At 44.6% G+C, this 26,379-nt stretch overlaps 1 protein-coding gene across 1 annotated transcript in view; it reads left to right on the top strand.

Annotated features, from left to right (window-relative positions):
- The first annotated feature begins 322 nt into the window (after positions 1-322).
- The window catches only part of LOC120024800 (mucin-5B-like), a 75,026-nt gene continuing 48,969 nt past the window's right edge, over positions 323-26,379 (top strand). Inside the window, exons 1-26 of the mRNA XM_038969128.1 lie at positions 323-347; positions 1,353-1,614; positions 2,081-2,195; positions 2,467-2,557; positions 2,655-2,761; positions 3,973-4,189; positions 4,285-4,410; positions 4,679-4,796; positions 4,895-5,033; positions 5,571-5,681; positions 5,822-5,891; positions 6,127-6,264; positions 6,368-6,532; positions 6,642-6,736; positions 6,949-7,075; positions 7,184-7,450; positions 7,945-8,045; positions 8,839-8,990; positions 9,069-9,207; positions 9,524-9,634; positions 9,875-10,047; positions 14,044-14,050; positions 15,518-15,757; positions 15,838-15,994; positions 16,111-16,239; positions 16,750-16,871. Of these exons, the coding sequence (XP_038825056.1) occupies positions 323-347; positions 1,353-1,614; positions 2,081-2,195; positions 2,467-2,557; positions 2,655-2,761; positions 3,973-4,189; positions 4,285-4,410; positions 4,679-4,796; positions 4,895-5,033; positions 5,571-5,681; positions 5,822-5,891; positions 6,127-6,264; positions 6,368-6,532; positions 6,642-6,736; positions 6,949-7,075; positions 7,184-7,450; positions 7,945-8,045; positions 8,839-8,990; positions 9,069-9,207; positions 9,524-9,634; positions 9,875-10,047; positions 14,044-14,050; positions 15,518-15,757; positions 15,838-15,994; positions 16,111-16,239; positions 16,750-16,871 (3,504 nt within the window). The remainder of the gene's footprint in view (positions 348-1,352; positions 1,615-2,080; positions 2,196-2,466; positions 2,558-2,654; positions 2,762-3,972; positions 4,190-4,284; positions 4,411-4,678; positions 4,797-4,894; positions 5,034-5,570; positions 5,682-5,821; positions 5,892-6,126; positions 6,265-6,367; positions 6,533-6,641; positions 6,737-6,948; positions 7,076-7,183; positions 7,451-7,944; positions 8,046-8,838; positions 8,991-9,068; positions 9,208-9,523; positions 9,635-9,874; positions 10,048-14,043; positions 14,051-15,517; positions 15,758-15,837; positions 15,995-16,110; positions 16,240-16,749; positions 16,872-26,379) is intronic.

Below are 26,379 nucleotides of genomic sequence, written 5' to 3'. Positions count from 1 at the left end.
TTTTGATTTACATGAAACCTTGTACTTTAGTGTTGACAGGGCTAAACTGTACGTTACTGTATGTCATAGCGCTCTCACAATAGCTCCAATGTTCATCTCATTGGACAGCCTAACAATGAGGGAAAATGCTCAGTCCTGCCTTTGTGTGCCTTTTAAGCATGGGTTATGATTGATGAATAGGTAAATGTAGGATTGGCAAGAGAACTACATAACAGAGCCTGAAATATACAGGAATACACAATGATTTTCAGTAAAAATTCCTGTAACATACACTTTGATTTCAGAGGATACATCAAAGGCCACAGTTAACATCATCCCCTCAATGTCAAGGATACCTGAGATCGCAGGTAAGCTTCATAATACATGTGCTATACAGATGCATGAGCCCTGAGTATGATGACAATGATTAACACTGCAGCCTTACATATCCACAGACAATGGTGAAAGGACAATAACCATGATGGAGACAGTCATAACAAGTAGTGCATCAGGTTTTGTGGATTAGCTGCGGTTTAAAAGCAAGAAGTAGGCTAACTAATTAATTTATGGTTCAAGTTCATAAACATAATAGACATTGGATGTACTTTGAAAAGTCTTGGTATTTTAGTTGATTAAATATTGAATTTGGCGTTTACTTCTATAGCCCATAGAAACGCATTGAATAACACATTCATAAATGCCAAAAAACTGTCTGGAGATATAAGAAAGCTCAGGAAATATTTGTGTTTTTTTGACACATATGTAACCCCTTTTAACCCCTTTCAATCATTGGTATGGGTTAACTTCAGACGAGTCCCGTGACACTTGTGGAGGTCGTAGACCAAACCGTTCGGATGCTACAGACAGAAGTTGGCACATCGGCGGTACCGACATCAGATGAGTTCTGTGACACCATAGAGTGGTCATATTAGCTAGTAGGCCAAATCGTTTGGACGCTAAAGACGTTTTCGTGAGAATCCCGATTTTCAGGATGTCCCCTGGTGTGACAAACAGCTCTGTAGCTCTGCCACTTTCAACCGCAGATGCGGAAGGTCGACATAGGTGGATGCGGTGGATTGACATGCAGCCCATGCAAAAAAACAGATATCCTTAGCTTAAAATGACAGATTTTGATGATGATTTTTTTATTATGTTAATTAGATTGACACACGGGTGCGTCAGTAGACTCTTATGGTGAGTGAGTGAGGCCAATCTAGCAGTCAACCAATGGACTCCAAGCAAGGTTTTACGAGGGGCAAAAATGGGAAATAATATCTGCTCCCCGTTACCTATTCATTTCTTTCTAAATATCTAAAGATAAAACCTGCTGAGTTGTATGCTATCATAGCTGAATTGGTTGTCCTTTTTCCCAGGAGTGAGTCCTATACATAATGGCCAAGTCTGCAGTACGTGGGGTAACTACCACTTCAAGACCTTTGACGGAGACATCTTTCAGCTCCCCTCCACCTGCAACCATGTTGTGACCTCACTGTGTAAGAGCAGCTATGAGGATTTCAACATCCAGATGAGGCGGCAGGTGGTGAACAACCAGCCCACCATTAGCAAGATCACCATGAAGCTGGATGGTGTAGTGGTGGAGCTATCCAAGGGTTCAGTTGTTGTTAATGGGAATAAGTAAGTTCCTCAAGAATTTCTCATGTAGCTGTAATTTTTAATCAGTGCTCAAGTAGTTGATGTCATATTGTTGTCCCAGTCGCTTTGACTTAACAGATTAGACTCAACCTTATACTGTGTAATTTTGCTCAAGCACATATTTAGAGATGAGAATGTTGTTTTTAAAGTACCATTGAAAATGTCTCAAAATGAAGTCAATTGAGCTAATGTAAAATTGGTTGGTCTGACTAAGTTCTAGTTAAATCTACATTTACATTTAAGTCATTTAGCAGACGCTCTTATCCAGAGCGACTTACAAATTGGAAAGTTCATACATATTCACCCTGGTCCCCCCGTGGCAATTGAACCCTGGTCCCCCCGTGGGAATTGAAACCACAACCCTGGCATTGCAAGCGCCATGCTCTACCAACTGAGCCACACGGGACCACGTTCCCAAATCTACTGCTTTGTCTTCCTCTTCCTCCAGTGCCACCTTACCATTCAGCCAGTCTGGTATTCTCATTGAAGAGACTCCCTCCTACATCAAGATCAAAGCAAAACTGGGATTGGTAGCCATATGGAACCAGGATGATTCCTTCTTGGTAGTACAACAATTATGCATTTATGAATATTTCTAGGTGGAGTTAGGTTTTTGCAGTGTGGTCAATGTCTACATTTGAAGGCCTGTGCTGTGGTGGGCACTGTGTTAACAACAGTTAAGGTAGTTCTAATCTATAGTTATTTTATTAAGGAATAGGTTGTCACTCCTGTTAAATCTTTGTTTTGTTACAGTCATTTCCCGTTTTTGTCGAGTGTTATGCGGTTATGGAGGTAAAATGTCACCCTAAAATGTCTAATGGTCTTCTATTTCAGGTGGAGATGGACATCAAATTCAGAAATAAGACCTGTGGTCTATGTGGAGATTTTAATGGAATTCAGCAATTTGATGAGTTCTATAGCCATGGTACATTTTCACTGACACTATCAACACATCAACCATTGCCTATTATTTGGAATACAGTTGACATTTAACAATAATTGGATATATTTTTATGCCAAAGGTATGAAATTGTCCCCTGTCGACTTCGGAAACTTCTGGAAATTGGATGGTCCCACTGAAAGCTGTACTGAAAACACACTGCCTTCAAATCAGAATTGCCCCAATCTGGTAGGTTAAACTTTATCGCTTATGATAAGAATAGGGCTATTGGCTAGGCTGCTGTGTACTTAACAACATGTACAGTGGGGTCTGAAATGACTGACTCCCTTGATAAAGATTAGCAAAAATGACTGTGTACTGCTACAGTATATTGTGTGCTCCATTTCTTTGAAAATTATATTATTTTATACTAATACAATTGCTCTGAGAAAGAGATTTTGTTTTTAAAGTAATATTTTGTTTCTCTCCAGTCTGGGGTCAAAATTATTGACACCCCTGTTTTCAATACCTTTCAATACCACACCTTGCAAATAATGGCACTGAGCCTTTTTCTAAAATGTTTTATGAGTTGGAGAACACATTCTGAGGGATTTTAGACCATTCCTCCATACTGTGCTGATGGACTGCCCTCTTCAATTCAAACCACAGGTTTTCAATGGGTGTCAAGTTCGGAGACTGAGTTGATTTTGTGGACAAATATATATTTATTTGGGGATTTTGATGTGTGCATGGGGTTACTGTATTGCTGGAAGATCCACTGAAGGCCAAGTGGCAGTGGCAACAAGGTTTTGGCAAAAATGTCCAGGTACTGGGTAAAGATCATGATAGATCTTTACAAGAGCCCCAGGACCAGTGGAAGCAAAATAGCCCCTTTTTGCAATGGCCATCTCAGTCTCTCTTTGAAACCCATTGAAAATCTGTGGTTTGAATTAAAGAGGGCAGTCCATAAGAACAGCCAAAGGACATCAAAGATCCTAAACAGTGAAGGCTGCTGAGGGAAAGACGGCTCGTAATAATGGCTGGAACGGAGTAAATGGAATACCATTCCACAAATTCCGCTCCAGCCATTACCACGAGCCCGTACTCCTCAATTAAGTTGCCACCAATCTCCTGTGGTCCTAATTTGTTCTCCAAATCATAAAACATTTTAGAAAAAGGCTTATTGCAGTTATCCTCACAAGGTGAAGTACTGAAAGATAGTGAAAACAGGGATGTCAATCATTTTGACCCCTACCTTTCTGAGATTTTTTTTGTATTACTTTTATAACAAAATCTCTTTCTAGAAGCAATCGAATTAATATAAAATAATATATTTGACCAAATTTGTTTTGCATTTATTTTACACAGTAATTTCTGCTCGTCTTTATCAAGGGTGTCAATAATTTCAGACTCCACTGTATATGTCCTAATTATAACATCTCTCTGTTTTTGTTTTATAGAAACCAGTTTGTGAGCAGTTGCTCTCCGGTCCTGCCTTCAGCAGCTGTAAGGACTTGTTGGCCATTGACTCATTTGTTGAGTCCTGTGTATCTGACCTGTGCCACTGTGATAACAGCACCAAGTCCTTCTGCCTATGCAACACTATCTCAGAGTACTCCCGCCAGTGTGTTCATGCAGGCGGGAAGCCCAAGCAATGGAGGACTGAACAGTTCTGCTGTAAGCATGCCCTTACTCCCCGTATCAACATTCAAATTGCACATTGGTTAGTTGCAACAGTGTACTCATATTTTGGCACAACCTTATCTTTGCAGATAAGACCTGCCCCTTCAACATGGAGTACCAGGAGTGTGGAAACCCCTGTGTTGACACCTGCTCCAACCCCGAGAGAGGCCAGCTGTGTGAGGAACACTGCTCAGATGGCTGCTTTTGTCCTCCAGGTGGGCAGACATATTTAAACGTTCTCTGCACATCCTCTTCTTCAAAGAGATGTAATAAAAATCCATTGGAATGGAGCAGACTGTATACTGATAGAATGCAAAGCAATTGATTCCATATTGTGGACTGAACTCTGTTGCGTTACAAAGGCAATTACAAGTTTGGTTTTTGTAATGGCCAGGTATATTATCTGATTCATGTGGGATTTAGTTCCTGACACAAGAACAAGCCAGTTGATCATAATAAACACATGTATGCTCTCACCCAAAGGAACCGTTTTTGATGACGTCAACAAGAATGGTTGTATCGCCTTGAGTCAATGCTACTGCCGCCACAATGGAAAAACCTACGTACCCGGAGAGTCTTATTCAAGCACTTGTAAAGATTGGTAAGAAAACCAGGCTAAGAATTTTGACTTGAGTCAAAAAGTTATTCCAGGGGTGACAATTTGTAAGTTCCATTGAATAATTTATATTTTGCCCTTAGCTCCTGTGCTGGTGGTCAGTGGAAGTGTGTGGACAAGGACTGTCCTGGCACCTGTGCTGTGGAGGGAGGATCCCACATCAACACCTATGATGGAAAAGCCTACACCTTCCATGGGGACTGCTCTTATGTTTTGACCAAGGTCAATATACAGTTTCCTCACCAAAGCTCTGTGTGCATCAATCTCATTCACATAAAATACATTTTGAAACGTGCTACCTTCTTTGTAGTTATTATGTCTGTATTACAGCTTTGCCTCCATCTTGTTTACTTTTCTTCTGGTATATCCAGTTTTTATGATGAAAATTGTAATATAGAAAAGGGCTTTCCAACCATGTTCCCGGAGTGCTACCGCCCTGTAGGTTTTCACTCCAACCCTAATTTAGCGCACCTCATTCTAATAATAAGCTGGTTGATGAGCTGAATTAGGTTAGTTACAACTGCGGAATGAGCTAAAACCTACAGGAGAGTAGCTCTCCAGGAAACAAGTTGGGGAGCCCTCATATAGAACAGTACTATTCATCTTGCATTGATACATTTATCTATGGAGAAATGTGGGTTGTTCATGTTTACTCTGTCTCTTGTTTTACACTGAGATATTCCTTTTTCAAAAAAATTCAGAAGGATATTTCCTTTTATTAAGGGAAATATTTGTAACAACTGATTTATGTTTTTTCAGGACTGTGATGGGATGCAATTCACTGTACTGGGTGATCTGGTGCAGTGTGGGCTTTCTGACAGTGAGACTTGTCTAAAGGCTGTTACCCTGTCCCTCTCAGAAGGAGCCACTGTAAGTATTCTTTGACTGACATGCTATCAGCCTTTGACTGCAGTAAATGTTTTTTCCCTAGTGTTGTTAGGTTTTAGACTTTAATGTATTATTTGAATATCATGAGTAAGCATATAGTTACACAATGCAACTCTACGCAGGTGATCAACATACAACCCAATGGAAAAGCCTTTGTAAATGGAATCTATTCTCAGCTGCCTTTTTCTGCTGGTAAGTTACAGTTGTTGTACAATTAACATACAGTACAATCAATGTGGTCATGACTAGGCATACATGAAACGTGTGTCCTACAGTTAAAGCACATCATTGTATGGGGAATACATTATGATACATGGGAATGTTGTGATGGTGATGCAGCTTTATCATTCAACACTGACACATATATTTTACTTAACATCATAATGCTGAATCTTACTCCTTCCTCTTCCCACTTTGTTCCTTATAGCTGGAGTAACTATTTTCAGAGCCTCCTCATTTTTCATCATTGTCCAGACCACCTTTGGCCTCCAGTTGGAAATCCAACTCTCACCAATCATGCAGGTCTATATTGCTGCAAGCACCGTTTGGCAGCAGAGAACTTGTGGTATGTCTCATCATCCGTTGACCAACCACCACAGTCCACTGAGGTGTTCATGTTCTGGGAATGATTTATTTTCCCTGTATATAAATACATGTTCACCCTACAGGTCTTTGTGGAAACTTCAACAACAACCAAGGAGATGATTTCAAGGTCCTGAGTGGAGTGACTGAGGGCACAGCCATTGGTTTTGCAAACACCTGGAAAACACGAGCCAGCTGCCCAGACATCAAGAGTAGCTTTGAAAGCCCCTGCAGTTTAAGTCTTGACAATGGTATCTGCATGGTTTATCACCTTTCCATGTCTGTTTTAATTGTTATGGAGAATGGTGCAAGTGTTTCTTAAAGTTGGCCTAACTGTGGTTTATTTTTTCACTATTTCAGAGAAGTATGCCCAGCACTGGTGCTCTCAGCTGGCTGATCCTAAAGGGTTGTTTGCTCCATGCCACACAGCGATAAGCCCAGACATGTACAAAGAAGTGAGACCATTTCACCATACTATTCAGACAATTTCCTAAGCATAACTAATACACAAATGTATGTAACATGATGCCAGCTGTTATGGGGAAATTGAGAATTATGTTGCGTGCTGTTAAGTGTTGTTTATCTGCACAGAATATGCACACACAATTAATTAAAACTATTGTACAGTGTAATATGGATGCTGTTCTGACTGTGGTTTTCTATTCAGAACTGCATGTATGACAGCTGTAACTGTGAGAAGAGTGAGGACTGCATGTGTGCTGCCGTCTCCTCTTATGTCCACGCTTGTGCTGCCGAGGGAATCCAGCTCAGCGGCTGGAGAGACACTATCTGCAGTGAGTGACAGTCACACCATAATACCTAAGAAGATTTGTCAATTGTGGGAGAATTAGATACAAATATGATAAATATTTACATCTAACAGTAATTGTTGCCATCCCCAGACAAATACTCCACCTCGTGCCCTAGCACCATGGTCTACAGCTACAGCATAAAAAGCAGTGATCGCTCCTGCCGCTGCTACAGCGACTCTGACTTTACCTGTTCAATCACCTTCGAGTCTGTGGATGGGTGTGTCTGTTCTGAGGGAACCTACCTGGATGATGAGGGCAAGTGTGTTGCACCAGCCAGCTGCCCTTGTTATTACAAGGGCTCAGTGGTGTCCCCTGGAGAGGTCATCAGCAAGGATGGAACCATGTGGTATGGACCAAGTTATTTACCTATCTATACTCAAGCTGTATATCATTAATTCACTACACATTTTATTTCAAAGGCATATTTTTGGGACTCTATGAACCAAGATCCTTAGGCCTTGCTTTCCTGTAGTGAGCATAGGGACATTCAAGTACCATTAACACCATTTTATTTCAGCACCTGCAAGGAGGGAAAACTCCGTTGCATTGGAGATTCACCCGATCAGCCATGTAAGTTCATGTATATAAATTGTCAAAACAACTCACAATTTTGAGCTATTGTACTGTGCCAGGCAACACTGAATTTGAAATAAGGATATTCTTTTAATGGCACTCTGCCAAATCCTATATACATTCATGGTGTGTGGTAATAGTATGCTATTGGCAACAGAACCAGGCTATGTGCATGTTGAAATATTATCTCTCCATCCTAGTACACACTTTACAGAGCATATGGATTTTGTGAAAGACACAACAGAGTCATGACACATGAATTCCCTTTATTTCCACAGCATGTGTTGCACCAATGGTTTTCTTCAACTGCTCCAGTGCAAGCCCAGGAGTGAGAGGGTTAGAGTGTCAGAAGAGCTGCAACATTCTGGATATGGCCTGTGTAAGTCCCCTATTCACCTCGTCTCCAGGCCATTCCGCACAGCGGATATAAGCCTTCGTACAAAACATTAAGAACACCTTCCTAATATTGATATTAATACACAATCCGTCTCAATTGTCTCAAGGCTTGAAAATCCTTTTTTAACCTGTCTCCCCCTCTTCATCTAAACTGATTGACAAGTGACATCAGTAAGCGATCAATGCTTTCACCTGGATTCCCCTGGTCAGTCTATGTCATGGAAAGAGCAGGTGTTCTTAATGTTTTCTACACTCAGTGTATAGTAATATAATGCCCATAGGATTGTGAATAAAAATTTTGTGTAAAATATAAACTTTCATTTTTAAAAAATATATTGGTACTGTTAACATACAGTTAACGTCATCTCCAAGCTATTGCGCACAGAAAATATAAGCTTGGTACATCAACGATTAATATTTGTCCTTAGTGGGAGTGACCATATAATTCCATGGGAGTTTCTTTATTGAGTAAAGTATTTGTCATCATTTAATTTGAGCGAATCACACGACTGTGAGGCGTGGCTCTGTGCTTGTGGTGTGCTAGCGTATGGGGAAGGGTTAGGGGGAAGGTGTTGTGGGAGATGATTGGTTGGTAGATTATGCTGAATAAGCCAATGCCTATGCCCTGGGAGTTTCTCCTGGTCTTTCTGTATTGGCTAATGGCTAATGAAGGCCAAGTTTGACCTTTTGGTCCACCAGACTCTTCACGCATTTGGGCGGAAGTTAACACAATTTTTACACAGCAGATTTTCAAATCAATCATTTTCACTTTACAGATCAGCACAGAGTGCATATCAGGCTGTATGTGTCCCTCTGGACTGGTATCCGATGGAAAAGGAGGCTGCATCAAGCCAGACCTTTGTCCTTGTTCTCACAATGGAGCTACTTACCAACCAGGAGACAGCATCAAGGTCGACTGCAATACCTGGTAAGGTTATCTTGCCTCAATTGGGGTTTTAAACCAATTAAGACTTCAGTCTGATATATCTGTTTTTGCAACTTTCAGCACTTGTAAAGACAGAAAATGGCAGTGCACAACTAACCTGTGCCATGGAACCTGTGCCATTTATGGAGATGGACACTACATTACTTTTGATGGGAAACGATTCACTTTCGAAGGAGACTGTGAATACACTCTTACAAAGGTATGCTTGCAGGGTTTCTTGATAGTCTAAGTGATCAACACCAATATTACATGCTGAACAATAAGGGTTTGTGTTAATTGTTTTAAGGTATATACTGTAGGTGTTTCTGGGGAGTCTGAAAAGCAATATTTGAAACTGTTTGGACATTATCTGCTGTTGCTTTGTGGATGTTGCTGTAGCATTTCCAACAAGCTGAACCTTTTCACTATTTAAATGATTGACTTACAACATGTTTGGTTGGAGATCATGTGCCATCCACCAAAATACTATGTTGGCTGTTGTTAAATGTATTACTGAAATTGTCTACCTTAAACAGGACTACTGTGAGAACAACAATGCCAACGGCAGCTTCAGAGTCATCACTGAGAACATCCCTTGTGGAACAACAGGCACCACCTGCTCCAAGGCCATTAAGCTCTTCCTGGGGGTAACTAGATTCCTGCTTTCTGCCTGGCACATACCATTACTGAAGCCAAGACTACTAATATTCGGTCATACATACATACATACATACATACTATAAAGCACACTATATACACATAAATCAAAGCTTCATGAGGCCTGGAAAAAAATTAACATTATGGCATACATTATAACATAATGAGTAATTACATAAATTAATATTTTAACTGTATACTCAAACTATTTAAAAAAAAATCTCTTTCAGAACAATGAATTAATTCTGACAGAAGGGAACTACCAAGTCGTTGAGAGAAATACAGGGGAGGCGGTTCCTTACCAGATTCGCACAATGGGTATCTACCTTGTGATTGAAGCCAATAATGGTTTGATTCTCATGTGGGACAGGAAAACAAGCATGTTCATCAAACTTAATCCACAGTTGTCACGACCCGGTGCGAGAAACAGTCACTAATAATCGTCAGAACCCAGAAGATGAGGCAGACACAGCAGTACTAGAGATGGTGGTTTAATTAAAGAACAAAATCTTCAGGCAAAGAAACTAAATCCACAATGTCCAAAAATAAAGCCAAGAGGCACAAAGTGGAAATCCTCCAAAATACAAAAGAAACTCCACAAAGTGGTAAAAAACAGCAGGGAAAAACAAACCTCAAAAGACTACTCAAATAATACACAAGAACTAAACCAGAGAACCTCTGGAAAATCCAACAAGAGAAATATCTATATAAAACAAGGCTTGGGCTGGGGCTGGGTGCTAACTTACAAACACTGAGCAAGGAACTGAGGAACACACAGGGTTTAAATACTAACAAGGGAATGACCTACAGGTGCAAACAATAATTAGAGCAAGAAAAACAAAAGGTACAAAAAAGGTGCAATGGGGACATCTAGTGACCAAAACCCGAACAGTCATGGCCAAAACCTGACAGAATCCCCCTCCTAGGAACGGCTCCTGACGTTCCTACCAGCCTTCTCAGGGTGGAGGGTCCTGAACTGACGAATGAGGTCAGGGTCCAGTATGTCCTTGGCAGGAACCCAGGAGCGCTCCTCGGGACCGTAGCCTTCCCAGTCCACCAGATACTGCCAGGACCGCTGCACCCGGCGGGAATCCAGTATCCGGTGGACGGTATAAGCCGACTGGCCACCGATGACACGGGGCGGAGGGGGAGGTCTGCCTGCCGGGATAAGGGGAGAAAAAACAACAGGTTTTAATAAAGAAATGTGAAATGTTGGATTGATCTTAAGGGATCTGGGTAAGTGCAGGCGAAAAGTAACAGGATTGACTCTCCTGGCAATCTTAAAGGGACCGATGAACCTCTGGGACAGCTTGCGAGACTCCACCCGTAGTGTTAAGTTCTTAGTTGAGAGCCATACTCTCTGGCCGGGGTACAGGGTAGGACCGGGACGGCGACGTCTGTTGGCTTGTCGTTGGTACTGCTGAGAGGAACGCAGAAGATTAAGACGTGCCTTCTTCCACGTAAGCCGACAGCGTCTGATGAACCTCGAGGCTGAAGGCACTCTGACTTCTGCCTCCTGGTCCGGGAACAATAGAGGCGCATAGCCAAACTGACACTCATGCGGGGATATACCAGTGGAGGAGGAGCACAAGGTGTTGTGCGCGTACTCGGCCCAAACAATGAAGGATGACCATGTGGACGGGTTGTTGGAAACCATGCATCTGAGGGTGGTTTCCAGCTCCTGATTCATCCTCTCAGTTTGGCCATTGGACTCCGGATGGTACCCTGAAGATAAACTGGCCGTGGCCCCTATGAGTTGGCAGAAGGCCTTCCAAAACCTTGAGGCGAACTGGGGACCTCTGTCGGAAACCATATCTTGCGGAATCCCAAAGACTCGGAACACATGGTTAATCACCAACTCAGCTGTTTCCTTGGCAGAAGGTAATTTGGTCAAGGGAACAAACCTGGCCGCCTTAGAAAACCTGTCGATGATGACTAGGATCGTAGTATTACCATGGGACGGAGGAAGGCCAGTAATAAAGTCCAACGAGATATGGGACCAGGGTCGGTGGGGAATAGATAGAGGGTGAAGGAGTCCTTGAGGGCGGAGGTGAGAAGATTTGCCCTGGCAGCACACGGAACAGGCCTTGATGAAAGTGGCAACGTCTTCTTTTATGGTGGGCCACCAGAACTTACGCTGGATGAACTCCAAGGTGCGACCTACGCCCGGGTGACAGGTGAGGCGAGAGGAGTGCCCCCACAGAAGGACTTGGGACCTTGCTGCCTTGGGAACAAACAACCGATTAGCAGGACCTCCTCCAGGGCCCGGTTCGATGGCTTGAGCTTGTTTCACGGTATCCTCCACTTGCCACGAGATCGGAGCCACGATCTTAGCGGCCGGAAGGACAGTCATGTCAGTATCTTCTCGAATGGCAGGAGAGTAGATTCGTGACAAGGCGTCCGGTTTGAGATTCTTCGACCCGGGTCTATAGGTGAGGATAAACTGAAATCGGCTGAAGAAAAGAGACCATCGAGCTTGTCTGGAGTTCAACCGCTTCGCCTGCTGGATATACTCCAGATTTTTGTGGTCCGTAAGCACTTGAAACGGTTGAGAAGCCCCCTCGAGCCAGTGTCTCCATTCCTTCAATGCCATCTTAACCGCTAGGAGTTCACGATCCCCCACATCGTAATTCCTCTCGGCCGGGGTAAGCCGGTGAGAGAAGAAGGCGCAAGGATGAAGCTTCTTGTCTTCACCCCTCTGAGACAGGACAGCTCCAACCCCAACCTCTGATGCGTCTACCTCCACCACAAAAGGTTCATCCGCCGTTGGTAGTGTCAGGATGGGAGCAGAGAGGATGCGCTGCTTGAGTCCTTGGAAGGCCGTCTCAGCTTCTCTTCCCCACAGAAACCTTGTGTTGCCACCCTTGGTTACAGCTGAGAGAGGGGCTGCCACCGAGCTGAAGTTCTTGATGAACTTGCGGTAAAAGTTGGTGAAGCCCAGGAAACGCTGAACTTCCTTAACGGACTTGGGGGTGGGCCAATCCGCTACCGCCTCTACCTTCTTGGGGTCCATCTGGACTCGTCCGGGTTCCACTATAAATCCCAGGAATTGTACTCGAGAGGAATGGAATTCACACTTTTCCGGCTTAACGTACAAATGGCTGTCTAGGAGGCGTTTGAGCACTTGTCTGACATGCTTAGTGTGTTCTTGAAGGGAGCTCGAAAAGATGAGGATGTCATCCAAGTAAACAAACACAAAGATGTTAAGCATATCCCTAAGCACATCGTTTATGAGCGCTTGAAACACAGCCGGAGCGTTGGTCAGGCCGAAGGGCATCACCGAGTATTCGTAGTGACCAGTAGGCGTGTTGAAAGCGGTCTTCCACTCGTCCCCGGGTTTGATCCGCACAAGATGGTATGCGTTCCGCAGGTCAAGCTTAGTGAAGACAACTGCTTCCTGGAGCAGCTCAAAGGCTGTGGCCATAAGGGGTAGCGGGTAGCGGTTACGGACGGTTATGGCATTGAGTCCCCGGTAGTCGATGCAAGGTCGTAATCCACCGTCTTTCTTGGCCACAAAGAAAAACCCTGCTCCCGCCGGCGAGGTAGATGGACGCATGAGGCCTGCTGCCAGAGCGTCCTTGATGTAGGTATCCATAGCAGCTCGTTCGGGAGGAGAAAGGGAAAAGATCCGACCCCTGGGAGGGCAGGTCCCCGGCAACAGGTCGATGGTGCAATCGTAAGGTCTATGGGGTGGTAGTTTGGTGGCCCTCTGTTTGCTAAATACCAGTTTGAGGTCATGGTAACACTCGGGAACTCGGGACAAGTCGATGGATTCTAGAGACTCGGAAGGGGAACTATGGGAACTCGGGAAGATACAAGTGGCTTGGCACGTAGGACCCCACTGCTTGATAGTGCCCACAGACCAGTCGATGTGAGGGTTATGGCTGTGAAGCCAGGGATAACCAAGGACGAGAGGGAACTCGGAACAGGAGATCAGATGAAAGTTCATCACTTCCTGGTGTTGGGAAACTGAAAGTCGCAAGGGGGTAGTGGCACGAGTGACAAGTCCAGATCCCAAAGGGCTTCTATCCAACGTAGTAACCCTTATGGGGTCACTTAGAGGTTCAGAAGGAACGCCATTCTCCTTCGCCCAGATCCCATCCATGAAGTTACCTGCGGCTCCAGAGTCTACCAAGGCTTGAAGAGAAAACTCGTGGTCGTCCCAGGAAAGGGTAACTGGAATGAGCAGGCGGGAGTTGGATGGATGGGAGGAGGTTATGTTTCCCGTTACAGTCCTCCCAGGCCTGCACGGGAGAGTGCGTTTCCCTGGAGCCCGGGACACGTGGAGCGGAAATGGCCCGGTTTGCCGCAATATAGACAGCATCGCTCCCTCATCCGGCGGTCTCTCTCAGCCTGGAAGATGCGTCCAACCTGCATGGGTTCTGGTGGAGCCAGCGAGGATAAAGGTGGAGACTCGGAGCTGGAACCGATAGGAGCTAGGGTGAGCGGTCTATGGTTTTGTTCTCTCTCTCTCAGACGCTGGTCTATGCGTGAAGCCAACTTGATAAGGGACTCGAGGTTGTCCGGTGGTTCCCGAGTGGCCAGTTCATCTTGGATGGTGTCAGAAAGACCCTTCAAAAAACACACTGTGAGCGCCTCGTCGTTCCAGCCACTTGCTGCTGCCACAGTGCGGAACTGGATGGCATAGTCCGTCACGCTGCGCCGACCTTGGCGGAGAGTCAGGAGCTGTTTGGCTGAGTCAGGGCCGTTGGTAGGACCTTGAAACACTCGCTTGAATTCTTCAGCAAAGGTAGAGTAGCTGGCACAGCAGGGACTTTGGGCATTCCACACAGCAGTAGCCCAGGCTAGGGCTTTTTCCGACAGCAGGGTGATGATATATGCTATCTTGGACCGGTCGGTGGGAAACGACGATGGTTGCAGCTCAAAGGAGAGAGAACATTGGGTGAAAAACCCCTTACAAACACTCGGATCCCCTGAGAACCGTTGGGGAGGCGGCAGACGAGGTTCAGCCAGGGGATTAACTGCCAGGGGCACTTGAATCGGATGAACTGGAGCAGAAGCGGTTGCCGGGGAAAGTCGATCCGAAATCTGCTTTATGGAAGTCAGCATCTCTGACAGAAGTTGAGAATGTCTAGCCATTAAGGCCTCTTGCTGAACCAGAGCAGCTTCGTGGCGTTGGACAGTCCCCTCGTGGTGGGACAGCATGGAAAAAAGATCCTGGGTACTGGCTGCCTCTGGGTTCATTATAAGGTCTCAGTGTTTCTGTCACGACCCGGTGCGAGAAACAGTCACTAATAATCGTCAGAACCCAGAAGATGAGGCAGACACAGCAGTACTAGAGATGGTGGTTTAATTAAAGAACAAAATCTTCAGGCAAAGAAACTAAATCCACAATGTCCAAAAATAAAGCCAAGAGGCACAAAGTGGAAATCCTCCAAAATACAAAAGAAACTCCACAAAGTGGTAAAAAACAGCAGGGAAAAACAAACCTCAAAAGACTACTCAAATAATACACAAGAACTAAACCAGAGAACCTCTGGAAAATCCAACAAGAGAAATATCTATATAAAACAAGGCTTGGGCTGGGGCTGGGTGCTAACTTACAAACACTGAGCAAGGAACTGAGGAACACACAGGGTTTAAATACTAACAAGGGAATGACCTACAGGTGCAAACAATAATTAGAGCAAGAAAAACAAAAGGTACAAAAAAGGTGCAATGGGGACATCTAGTGACCAAAACCCGAACAGTCATGGCCAAAACCAGACAACAGTTCAAGGTACATTTCAACTTTGATTGGATGACAAATTAGATATTAAAATATGGTTCTAGTATTCCATCAACTGGTATTCACAAGTCTGTTATGACTCCTTTTTATCACTCAACTGAATCTTTTGCTATGTCCTCTTCAGGGACATGTCTGTGGTCTGTGTGGAAACTATGATGGCAACGCAAACAATGACTTCACTACCAGGAGCCAGGCAGTGGTTGTCAATCCTCTAGACTTTGGAAACAGCTGGAAAGTCTCTGCAAGCTGCCCCGATGCAAAGAGCAAAAGGAGCCCCTGTACTGCCAACCCTTACAGGCAGTCTTGGTCACAGAAGCAGTGCAGCATCATACAGAGCAACGTTTTCACAGACTGCCATTCTAAAGTAGGTTTAGACTTTAGTCGTTCACTGAATGTTTTGGAATTTGATGTGATCATGTCAAATAAGATCTGTTTTCCAATTAGGTGGACCCCTCTCCTTTCTACGATGCTTGTGTGACAGACTCATGTGCTTGTGACAGTGGTGGAGACTGTGAGTGCTTCTGTACCGCTGTGGCAGCTTATGCAGAGGCCTGTAATGAGGCTGGAGCCTGCATAGCCTGGAGAAACCCACAAATCTGCCGTGAGTTTCTAAATGTTCAATTCATTTAAGTGCTGACATAAAAATAGGCTTAATCCAGTCAGTTTAAACCAAATTGAAGATAATACTTACAGAGAGCTTTTGTCCATCACATACAGCACTGTTCTGTGATTACTACAACCCCACTGGAGAATGTGAGTGGCACTACAAGGCATGTGGAGCTCAGTGTATGAAGACCTGCAGGAATCCCTCCGGGAGCTGCTCAACTCAGATACCACCTCTTGAAGGTACAGTAGACATTATCTATTTTGGGCAACAACAATTTTCTATAACAGGTACTTAGTATTTCTTTAATGTTAAAGCTAGAGTCCTTAATTGAAACAATAACAAAGTCGCAACCCCACCTCTGTTTAGGTAAAAAGCTGAGGGAAGGCCCAGGAAAATTGTAACCACTCTCAAATCCATAGACAGAGCTATGGATGCAAGGGCTGACAATTCATGATATAAAAATGATTGTTTAACCATGTTTTGAGGCTATACAGTGCTGGATTTAATTGGTTTTGTTTACAAACATTGAGGTAAAACAAGCATATATTTTGGGTTCTTATGGGGTACGACAGTTGAACAATGCTCAGGAGGCATTTATAAATGATATTCTTCAATAAGTAATGGAAAATATATTATTCATTTATATGTCAGAAAATTGCTATAGCTACAAAATATTCTAGCTTTAAATTACCTCAATCAATAAATAGCTTTTTGATCATTAATATTTTAATATTTTTCTTCTTCTTTAGGTTGCTATCCAAAATGTCCTCCTGCTCAACCCTTCTTTGATGAAGATATAATGAAGTGTGTGGAGAAGGAGCAGTGTGGCTGCTATGGCAGAGATGGAAAACACTACAATAATGGAGAAAAAGTACCGACCACAGAAAACTGCCAGACATGGTAATACAGAGAATCTTGGTCTTGGCTAAAATTGTGAACACTGTAACTGTGTTTGAGTGTCAAGAATGAAACTAAGTAGAATTGTAAATGTTTCTTTTTCCAAATCTATTGTAATTCTGTGACAGTGGACTGCAAATACGATGTACAAGGTATGAACAGATCCTTCAACCAAAACAACAACACATACATGATTTCTGCAACATTCCAGTAGCCTAAATTATATCTTACCCTTTCAGCTTGCACTTGCACCTACAATGGGAACAAATACCCCAATGGGCATATCATCTATCACACCACGAATGGGCACAGCAGTTGTATCACAGCCATCTGTGGGAAGAATGGAACCATTCAGAGGGACATTTACCCATGTTCAACTACAACTCCAACTTTAACTCCAACGGTTCCTAACTCTACTCCATCCTCTACAGTGACAACAACTGTCTTTACTTTCTCAACACCCACAACTGGTGGGTACTTGAGACTAAGACTTGAATGACTGTGAATTAGTTGATGTGTGTAATGTAAAAACTACAGCAGGTATCTTTTCTGATCAAAATGGCTAAGAACATTGCTAATTATGCACCAAAATTAAATGTTTTTACACAATTTAAAATAGTTTGTTTGTTTTAAGTTGAACTAAATAACTGTAATGTAATCCCTGATTCTATAGCACCAACCACAACTTCAACAGAGACAACAGTGTCTCCAACAACCTTTACTACTACATGTGGATATCCATGTGTGTGGTCACAATGGTTTGATACCACATTCCCTACACTTGGAACTCCAGGAGGAGACTCTGAAACCTACAACAACATAAGAGCAGAGGGACATGATATATGTGAGAAGCCAAGCAAGATCCAATGCAGAGCCGAGAAGTACCCAAATGTTAGCATAAGCCAAGTAGGCCAAGTGGTGCAGTGTAATGTAGCAGAAGGGTTGACTTGCAGAAATGAAGACCAGTCAGGCAAATTCCCACTGTGCTTTAACTACCAAGTTCGAGTCCTCTGCTGTGATGAAAATCTTTGCACATCTAAGCCTACAACCATTTCACCAACAACTACAAGACCACCTGTTACGACGACAACAACAACTACAACAGCAACCACTTCCACTTCATCAACAACCACGTTGACTACAAAAACCCCGAACTGCACAGTTTGTGAGTGGTCACCTTGGTATAACGTGGACTATCCTCAATTTGGTCCTGGGGGCGGCGACAATGAATCAATTAAAAAGATTATAGAATCTGGAAAACATATTTGTGAAAAACCAGTGGATGTCATATGCCAAGCAGTGCGATATCCAGGGGTCCCATTGTCTGAATTAGGGCAGAAGGTAGAATGTAATACGAAGGTTGGACTAATATGCCAGAACAAAGATCAAGGCATTCCTCCAATATGCCTTGACTATGAAATTAAGGTGAAGTGTTGTAAGACTGTGAAATGTCACACTACAACACCAGTCCATACAACTACACCTACAGTCACAACTACAACAATGTCAGCATCCACATTACCTACAACAACAAGTAAACCAACAACAATCACTACTCCTCCAACCTCAACTCAACCTCTAACTACAACTCCAACTCCAACACCCAATACCACAATCTTAACATCGACTGCTCCACCTACCACATCAACAACAGTTCCTCCCATCACTACTCCTACACCCACTACTACAACCTCAACATCGACAGCTCCAGCTACAACAAAAACAACAACTCAGACCCACAGCCCTAGTACAACTCCAACCACTACTCCTACATCAACCTCAACAGGAGTAACACCTACCCAATGCAGTGGTGAAGAAAAATGTGTGTGGTCAGACTGGATCAACCTTGGTCAGCCAACATCAGGCTCTGAAGGTGGAGATAATGAATCCATTAAGAACATCATTGCTGCTGGTTATCACATTTGCTCAGCTCCAGAGGCAGTTGAATGTAGAGCAAAACAATACCCTGGACTTCAGATCTCTCAGCTTGGCCAAGACGTGACTTGCAATCCATCCATTGGACTGATATGTCAAAACAATATGCAAGGTCTTCAGCAAAAGTGCTTCGATTACGAGATTCGAGTGAAATGTTGTCAATGTGGAACAACAACACACATCCCAACCACCACAACGACAACAGTTCCTCACGTCACTACTCCTACACCCACTACTACAACCTCAAAATCAACAGCTCCAGCTACAACAAAAACAACAACTCAGACCCCCAGCCCTAGAACAACTCCAACCACTACTCCTACATCAACCTCAACAGGAGTAACACCTACCCAATGCAGTGGTGAAGAAAAATGTGTGTGGTCAGACTGGATCAACCTTGGTGAGCCAACGTCTGGCTCTGAAGGTGGAGATAATGAATCCATTAAGAACATCATTGCTGCTGGTTATCACATTTGCTCTGCTCCAGAGGCAGTTGAATGTAGAGCAAAACAATACCCTGGACTTCAGATCTCTCAGCTTGGCCAAGACGTGACCTGCAATCCACCCGTTGGACTGATTTGGGGGGGGGGGGGGGGGGGTGGGGGGGGGGGGGGGGGGGGGGGGGGTTCTTTTTTTTTTTTTTTTTTTTGGGGGGGTGGTATCCTCTCGCTCAAAGTTGACGTAACTGTACGTTCTGGCCGCAGCTGGATCGGAGGAGGTACTCGATGCAGGCCTACTTGTCGAAGCAATCAGTTAACTCAGGAGGTGAATAGGGGTTTAATGAGTTCAGCAAAGCGAATAATTGGTACAAATAAGTCATTAAGGACGTTAGAAGGGCTGAGATTGAATGTGAAGGAGCGCTAATTTAACATGATTATGAACTTTTCTCTTTTCTACTCCATCAAATTGAGCTGCAATGAGGAAGCCCTTATTGGTAATTAGGACCAGCGGGTAATGGTAGCGCGTTTGGCAAGGTTCTGAGTGTCACAGGGTTTCACTGCAGATTGGATAATGATTCAACGAATAGATTGTCAAATGTGTGTGTGTGTGTATGCTTACAAGCATACGTACAGTGGCTTGCGAAAGTATTCACCCCCCTTGGCATTTTTCCTATTTTGTTGCCTTACAACCTGGAATTAAAATTGATTTTTGGCGGGGTTTGTATCATTTGATTTACACAACATGCTCACCACTTTAAAGATGCAAAATAGTTTTTATTGTCTATCAAACAAGAATTAAGACAAAAAAAATTTAAATAATAATTGTATTTACTATTTTAATTACGTTGGTAACCAGTTTCGAATAGCAATAAGGCACCTCGGGAGTTTGTGGTAAATGGCCAATATACCACGGCTAAGGACAGTATCCAGGCACTCCGCGTTGCATCGTGCTTAAGAACAGCCCTTAGCCGTGGTATATTGGCCATATACCACACCCCCTCGGGTCTGATTGGTTAATAAATCATCTCTTACTGTATGCTATATATACATGTCATACAGTACATATGGTCCATAAACTGTCACATTTCTATATGAAAGTAAAAAACTGTGTGTGTGTGTGTGTGTGTGTGTGTGTGTGTGTGTGTGTGTGTGTGAGGAGGAGGAAGGGAACAGATGGGGCACACTGCTGTTTTGAAGCTCCTCTTGATGACATCACATCAAGCCTCTGTGGCTTAATAGAAAGCACCATGGTCTCCTGTCCCCTCCCTCCCTCCCCCTTGTCTCTTTCTCTGATAATATCTTGAGGGAATCAGAACAGCGAGGGGTTGTGTGTGTGTGTGTGTTGACAGGGGAGATGGGCTCTTTAGTGTGTTTGCTTGGCCTTTGTGTGTGATCGTTGATATGTCACCGCTGGAAACCCCTCTCTTAACACACACACACACTCATCATCACAGTAAACAGAACGCTCCCCTGTGAGCTCAACTTGCCCCGCGATGGGTGCTCTTTGCTCAGGAGCAGATGGCGTAGTGTGGTGTGTGGTGTGTGTGTATGTCTTGGAGTGGAAAGCCAATTCCCAACGTCTCTCCTTCCACCCCAAGCTCTTGTGTTTGCTACCTCCCACGTCTTACACAGCCACTGATTACTAAGAGTAAACAGACGAGACATCAACCTAGAACCCCCATCCTACCACCCAGTCTTTAGACTGAATACTAACAAGTACATACCTCTCACATCCTACCACCCAGTCTCTAGACTGAATACTAACAAGTACATACCTCTCACATCCTACCACCCAGTCTTTAGACTGAATACTAACAAGTACATACCTCTCACATCCTACCACCCATTCTTTAGACTGAATACTAACAAGTACATACCTCTCACATCCTACCACCCAGTCTCTAGACTGGATACTAACAAGTACATACCTCTCACATCCTACCACCCAGTCTCTAGACTGAATACTAACAAGTACATACCTCTCACATCCTACCACCATCTTTAGACTGAATACTAACAAGTACATACCTCTCACATCCTACACCCATTCTTAGACTGAATACTAACAAGTTACATACCTCTCACATCCTACACCCAGTCTCTAGACTGAATACTAACAAGTACATACCTCTCACATCCTACCACCCAGTCTCTAGACTGAATACTAACAAGTACATACCTCTCACATCCTACCACCCAGTCTCTAGACTGGATACTAACAAGTACATACCTCTCACATCCTACCACCCAGTCTCTAGACTGGATACTAACAAGTACATACCTCTCACATCCTACCACCCAGTCTCTAGACTGAATACTAACAAGTACATACCTCTCACATCCTACCACCCAGTCTTTAGACTGAATACTAACAAGTACATACCTCTACATCCTACAACCCAGTCTTAGACTGAATACTAACAAGTACATACCTTCACATCCTACCACCCAGTCTCTAGACTATACTAACAAGTCACTACATACCTCTCACATCCTACCACCCAGTCTTTAGACTGAATATAACAAGTACATACCTCTCACATCCTACCACGCAGTCTCTAGACTGATACTAACAAGTACATACCTCTCACATCCTACCACCCAGTCTCTAGATGGATACTAAAAGTACATACTTCCACATCCTACACACCAGTCTCTAGACTGGATACTAACAAGTAATACTCTCACCATCCTACCACCCAGTCTCTAGACTGAATACTAACAAGTACATACCTCTCACATCCTACCACCCAGTCTCTAGACTGAATACTAACAAGTACATACCTCTCACATCCTACCACCAGTTCTAGACTGAATACTAACAAGTACATACCTCTCACATCCTACCACCCAGTCTCTAGACTGGATACTAACAAGTACATACCTCTCACATCCTACCACCCAGTCTCTAGACTGGATACTAACAAGTACATACCTCTCACATCTCAAATAACTATATTGTTCTTTGTTTCCTGGTCTTACGGTGCTGTATGGATACTAATGATTCCAGTGTACAGAGACACGTTGTTGATTGAGTTGTCATACTCAGGATCCTGACAAAACATTGACTAAGACGAGAGTAGAGAAGTTCATGTAGCTGTGGAACTGTAGGTTGTGGTTTTGGGCCGTGTTCATTTTCTGAAGACTAACTAGCTGTTTGTCTGTTCTTATCACGGGGATATTGATATAGATTATAGTCTTACACAAAGATGATAACCCCTCATGCTTTGTTGACTCCATGTCACATTAAAGGAACTGATCGTAAATAACGGATATTTATATCACATCATCATTCAAATGTTGAGAGGTTGAATAACAACGACCCCGGGGAGAGAGAGACAAAGAGGGAGGGATGGAGGGGTTGAGAGAGCGGGGAGGAGAGGGGAAACGGAGGCTGGTGGAGCGAAGAGGAAGGATCTCTGTGTAAAAACAGCTCATTTGTTTCTAGGGTCATGGTGGTAAAAGCGAGGTGCCACTGTTAATGTGACAGGCAAATCGGCGTGACTACATTTTGGACACCTCAATAGCGTATGCAAAGGCAACCAGAAACTGTAGAGAAAACAAGAATTTAGAAGCCTTGACGCCAATGGCTGACAATTAACTTCAGGGTTAGTCTACCCTGGTGTTCTGATGTAGGCTACTACAGTGTTTTGGACTGGTACATTCTACATAATGAAATGGACAACAAGTAATGTCATCTCTCGTGAACAATGTCATCTTAGATATATTGAGCAGATGCTGTTGCCCAGAGTACATAGGGTTATGTACCTTGATTAATGGCACATCGACATTTTTTTTTTTTTTACCTAGACGGCTCAGGGATTCAAACCAGCAAACTTTTGGTTACCCAACGCTCTTTACTACTAGGCTACATACAGTATATCTACATCAGAACACACTCCCCCTACTAATTTGTAACAGCAGAGTTTAGAATCGGATCATGAAATGCACATTAACATAATGTGTCAGCATAGGTGATGTAAAACTACAATGGTTTGACGTCACCATTTTGACATATTCTAATGAGTGTTGCAGGGATATCTGAAGAATCAGCTCTGCTGGAGATGGTCTGATAGTGTTAGTGAGTGTTGCAGTGATATCTGAGGAATCAGCTCTGCTGGAGAGGGTCTGATAGTGTTAGTGAGTGTTGCAGTGATATCTGAAGAATCAGCTCTGCTGGAGAGGGTCTGATAGTGTTAGTGAGTGTTGCAGTGATATCTGAAGAATCAGCTCTGCTGGAGATGGTCTGATAGTGTTAGTGAGTGTGTGCAGGGATACTGTGTTTATGTTGTACAGTGATCTGTTCTGGGCTATAGGACCTGACAGCTCACATCAAGACATTGGCATATTTGCACCAGTAAGCAAACGCTCATGCGCACACACATTGCTACAGGTGCAGCCATACACACACACACACACACACACACACACACACACACACACACACACACACACACACACACACACACACACACACACACACACACACACACACACTGCATTATTCACATGCATGTTCACCATTAGTCACAGTGACAGAAACCCAGGCAGCATAGTTTCTGCATGACTGGAGGCTTGGATCGCACGCACGCACGCACACACGCACACACACAATCTCGCTCTCTCTTTCATGCATGCAGGGACACACACACAAACACAATTATGTTTATAATTAGTCCCATCAATGTGGATCTGTGCAAACTTGCTCTCCGTCTGACTGCACCCTGAAATCACACAGTGTAACTACCCCGAGAATGAGATCATGTGGGCAATTCTCCACACAGCCTATATTAACAACCCCCCCCCATCTACACTAACAACCCCCCCCCCCCCCCCATCTACACTAACAACCCCTCCCCCCCCCATCTACACTAACAACCCCACAGCTTACACCAACAACCCCCCCACAGCCTACACTAAAACCCACCCACAGCCTACACTAACAACCCCCCCCCACAGCCTACACTAATAACCCCCCCCCCATAGCCTACACTAACAACCCCCACAGCCTACACTAATACCCCCCCACAGCCTACACTAACAACCCCCCACAGCCTACACTAACAACCCCCACAGCCTACACTACAAACCCCCCATAGCCTACACTAACAAACCCCCCCCCCACAGCTTACACCAACAACCCCCCACAGCCTACACTAACAACCCCCCACAGCCTACACTAACAACCCCCCACAGCTACACCAACAACCCCCCACAGCCTACACTAAAACCCCCCCACAGCCTACACTAACAACCCACCACAGCTACACTAACAACCCACCCACAGCTACACTAACAACCCACCCACAGCTACACTAATAACCCCCCCACAGCCTACATAATAACCCCCCCACAGCCTACACTAACAACCCCCCACAGCCTACACTAATAACCCCCCCCCCACAGCCTACACTAACAACCCACCACAGCCTACACTAACAACCCACCCAGCCTACACTAACAACCACCCACAGCCTACACTAACAACCCCCCACAGCCTACACTAACAACCCCCACAGCCTACACTAACAACCCCCCACAGCTACACTAATAACCCCCCACACCTACACTAACAACCCCCCCCCAACAGTCTACACTAACAAAACCCCCACAGCTACACTAATAACCCCCCATAGCCTACACTAACAACCCCCCCCAACAGTCTACACTAATAACCCCCACAGCCTACACTAAAAACCCCCCCCAACAGTCTACACTAACAACCCCCACAGCCTACACTAATAACCCCCCACAGCCTACACTAACAACCCCCCCAACAGTCTACACTAACAACCCCACACAGCCTACACTAACAACCCCCACAGCCTACACTAATAACCCCCCCACAGCCTACATAATACAACCCCCATACGCTACACATAACAACCCCACAGCCTACACTAATAACCCCCCCACAGCTACACTATAAACCCCCACAGCCTACACTAACAACCCCCCCACAGCCTACACTAACAACCCCCCCACAGCCTACACTAACAACCCACCCACAGCCTACACTAACAACCCACCCACAGCCTACACTAACAACCCACCCACAGCCTACACTAACAACCCACCCACAGCCTACACTAACAACCCCCCACAGCCTACACTAATAACCCCCCCACAGCCTACACTAATAACCCCCCCACAGCCTACACTAATAACCCCCCCACAGCCTACACTAAAACCCCCCACAGCCTACACTAATAACCCCCCCCATAGCCTACACTAACAACCCCCACAGCCTACACTAACAACCCACCCACAGCTACACTAACAACCCCCACAGCCTACACTAATAAACCCCCCCACAGCCTACACTAACAACCCACCCACAGCCTACATTAACAACCCACCCCACAGCCTACACTAACAAACCACCCCACAGCCTACACTAACAACCCCACAGTCTACATAACAACCCCCCACAGCTACACTAACAACCCCCACAGCCTACACTAATAACCCCCCCACAGCCTACACTAAACAACCCCCCACAGCCTACACTAACTAACCCCCCCAGCCTACACTAACAACCCCCCACAGCCTACACTAACAACCCCCACAGCCTACACTAACAGCCCACAGCCTACACTAACAACCCCCCCACAGCTACACTAATAACCCCCCCACACCTACACTAACAACCCCCCCACAGACACACTAATAACCCCCCACAGCCTACACTAACAACCCCCCACAGCCTACACTACAAGCCCACAGCCTACACTAACAACCCCCCACAGCCTACACTAACAACCCCCCACAGCCTACACTAACAACCCCACAGCCTACACTAATAACCCCACAGCCTACACTAATAACCCCCCCACAGCCTACACTAATAACCCCCCATACGCTACACTAACAACCCCCACAGCCTACACTAACAACCCCCCACAGCCTACACTAATAACCCCCCACAGCCTACAATAAAAACCCCCCCCACAGCCTACACTAATAACCCCCCCACAGCCTACACTAACAACCCCCCACAGCCTACACTAACAACCCCCCATACGCTACACTAACAACCCACCCACAGCCTACACTAACAACCCACCCACAGCCTACACTAACAACCCCCCACAGCCTACACTAATA

This window comes from Salvelinus namaycush, chromosome 30 (genome assembly GCF_016432855.1).
Source record: "Salvelinus namaycush isolate Seneca chromosome 30, SaNama_1.0, whole genome shotgun sequence".
In the NCBI taxonomy this organism is placed as follows: Eukaryota; Metazoa; Chordata; class Actinopteri; order Salmoniformes; family Salmonidae; genus Salvelinus; species Salvelinus namaycush.
Note: the sequence above shows the minus strand (reverse complement) of the source record. Positions and strands in the feature narration are given on the sequence as shown.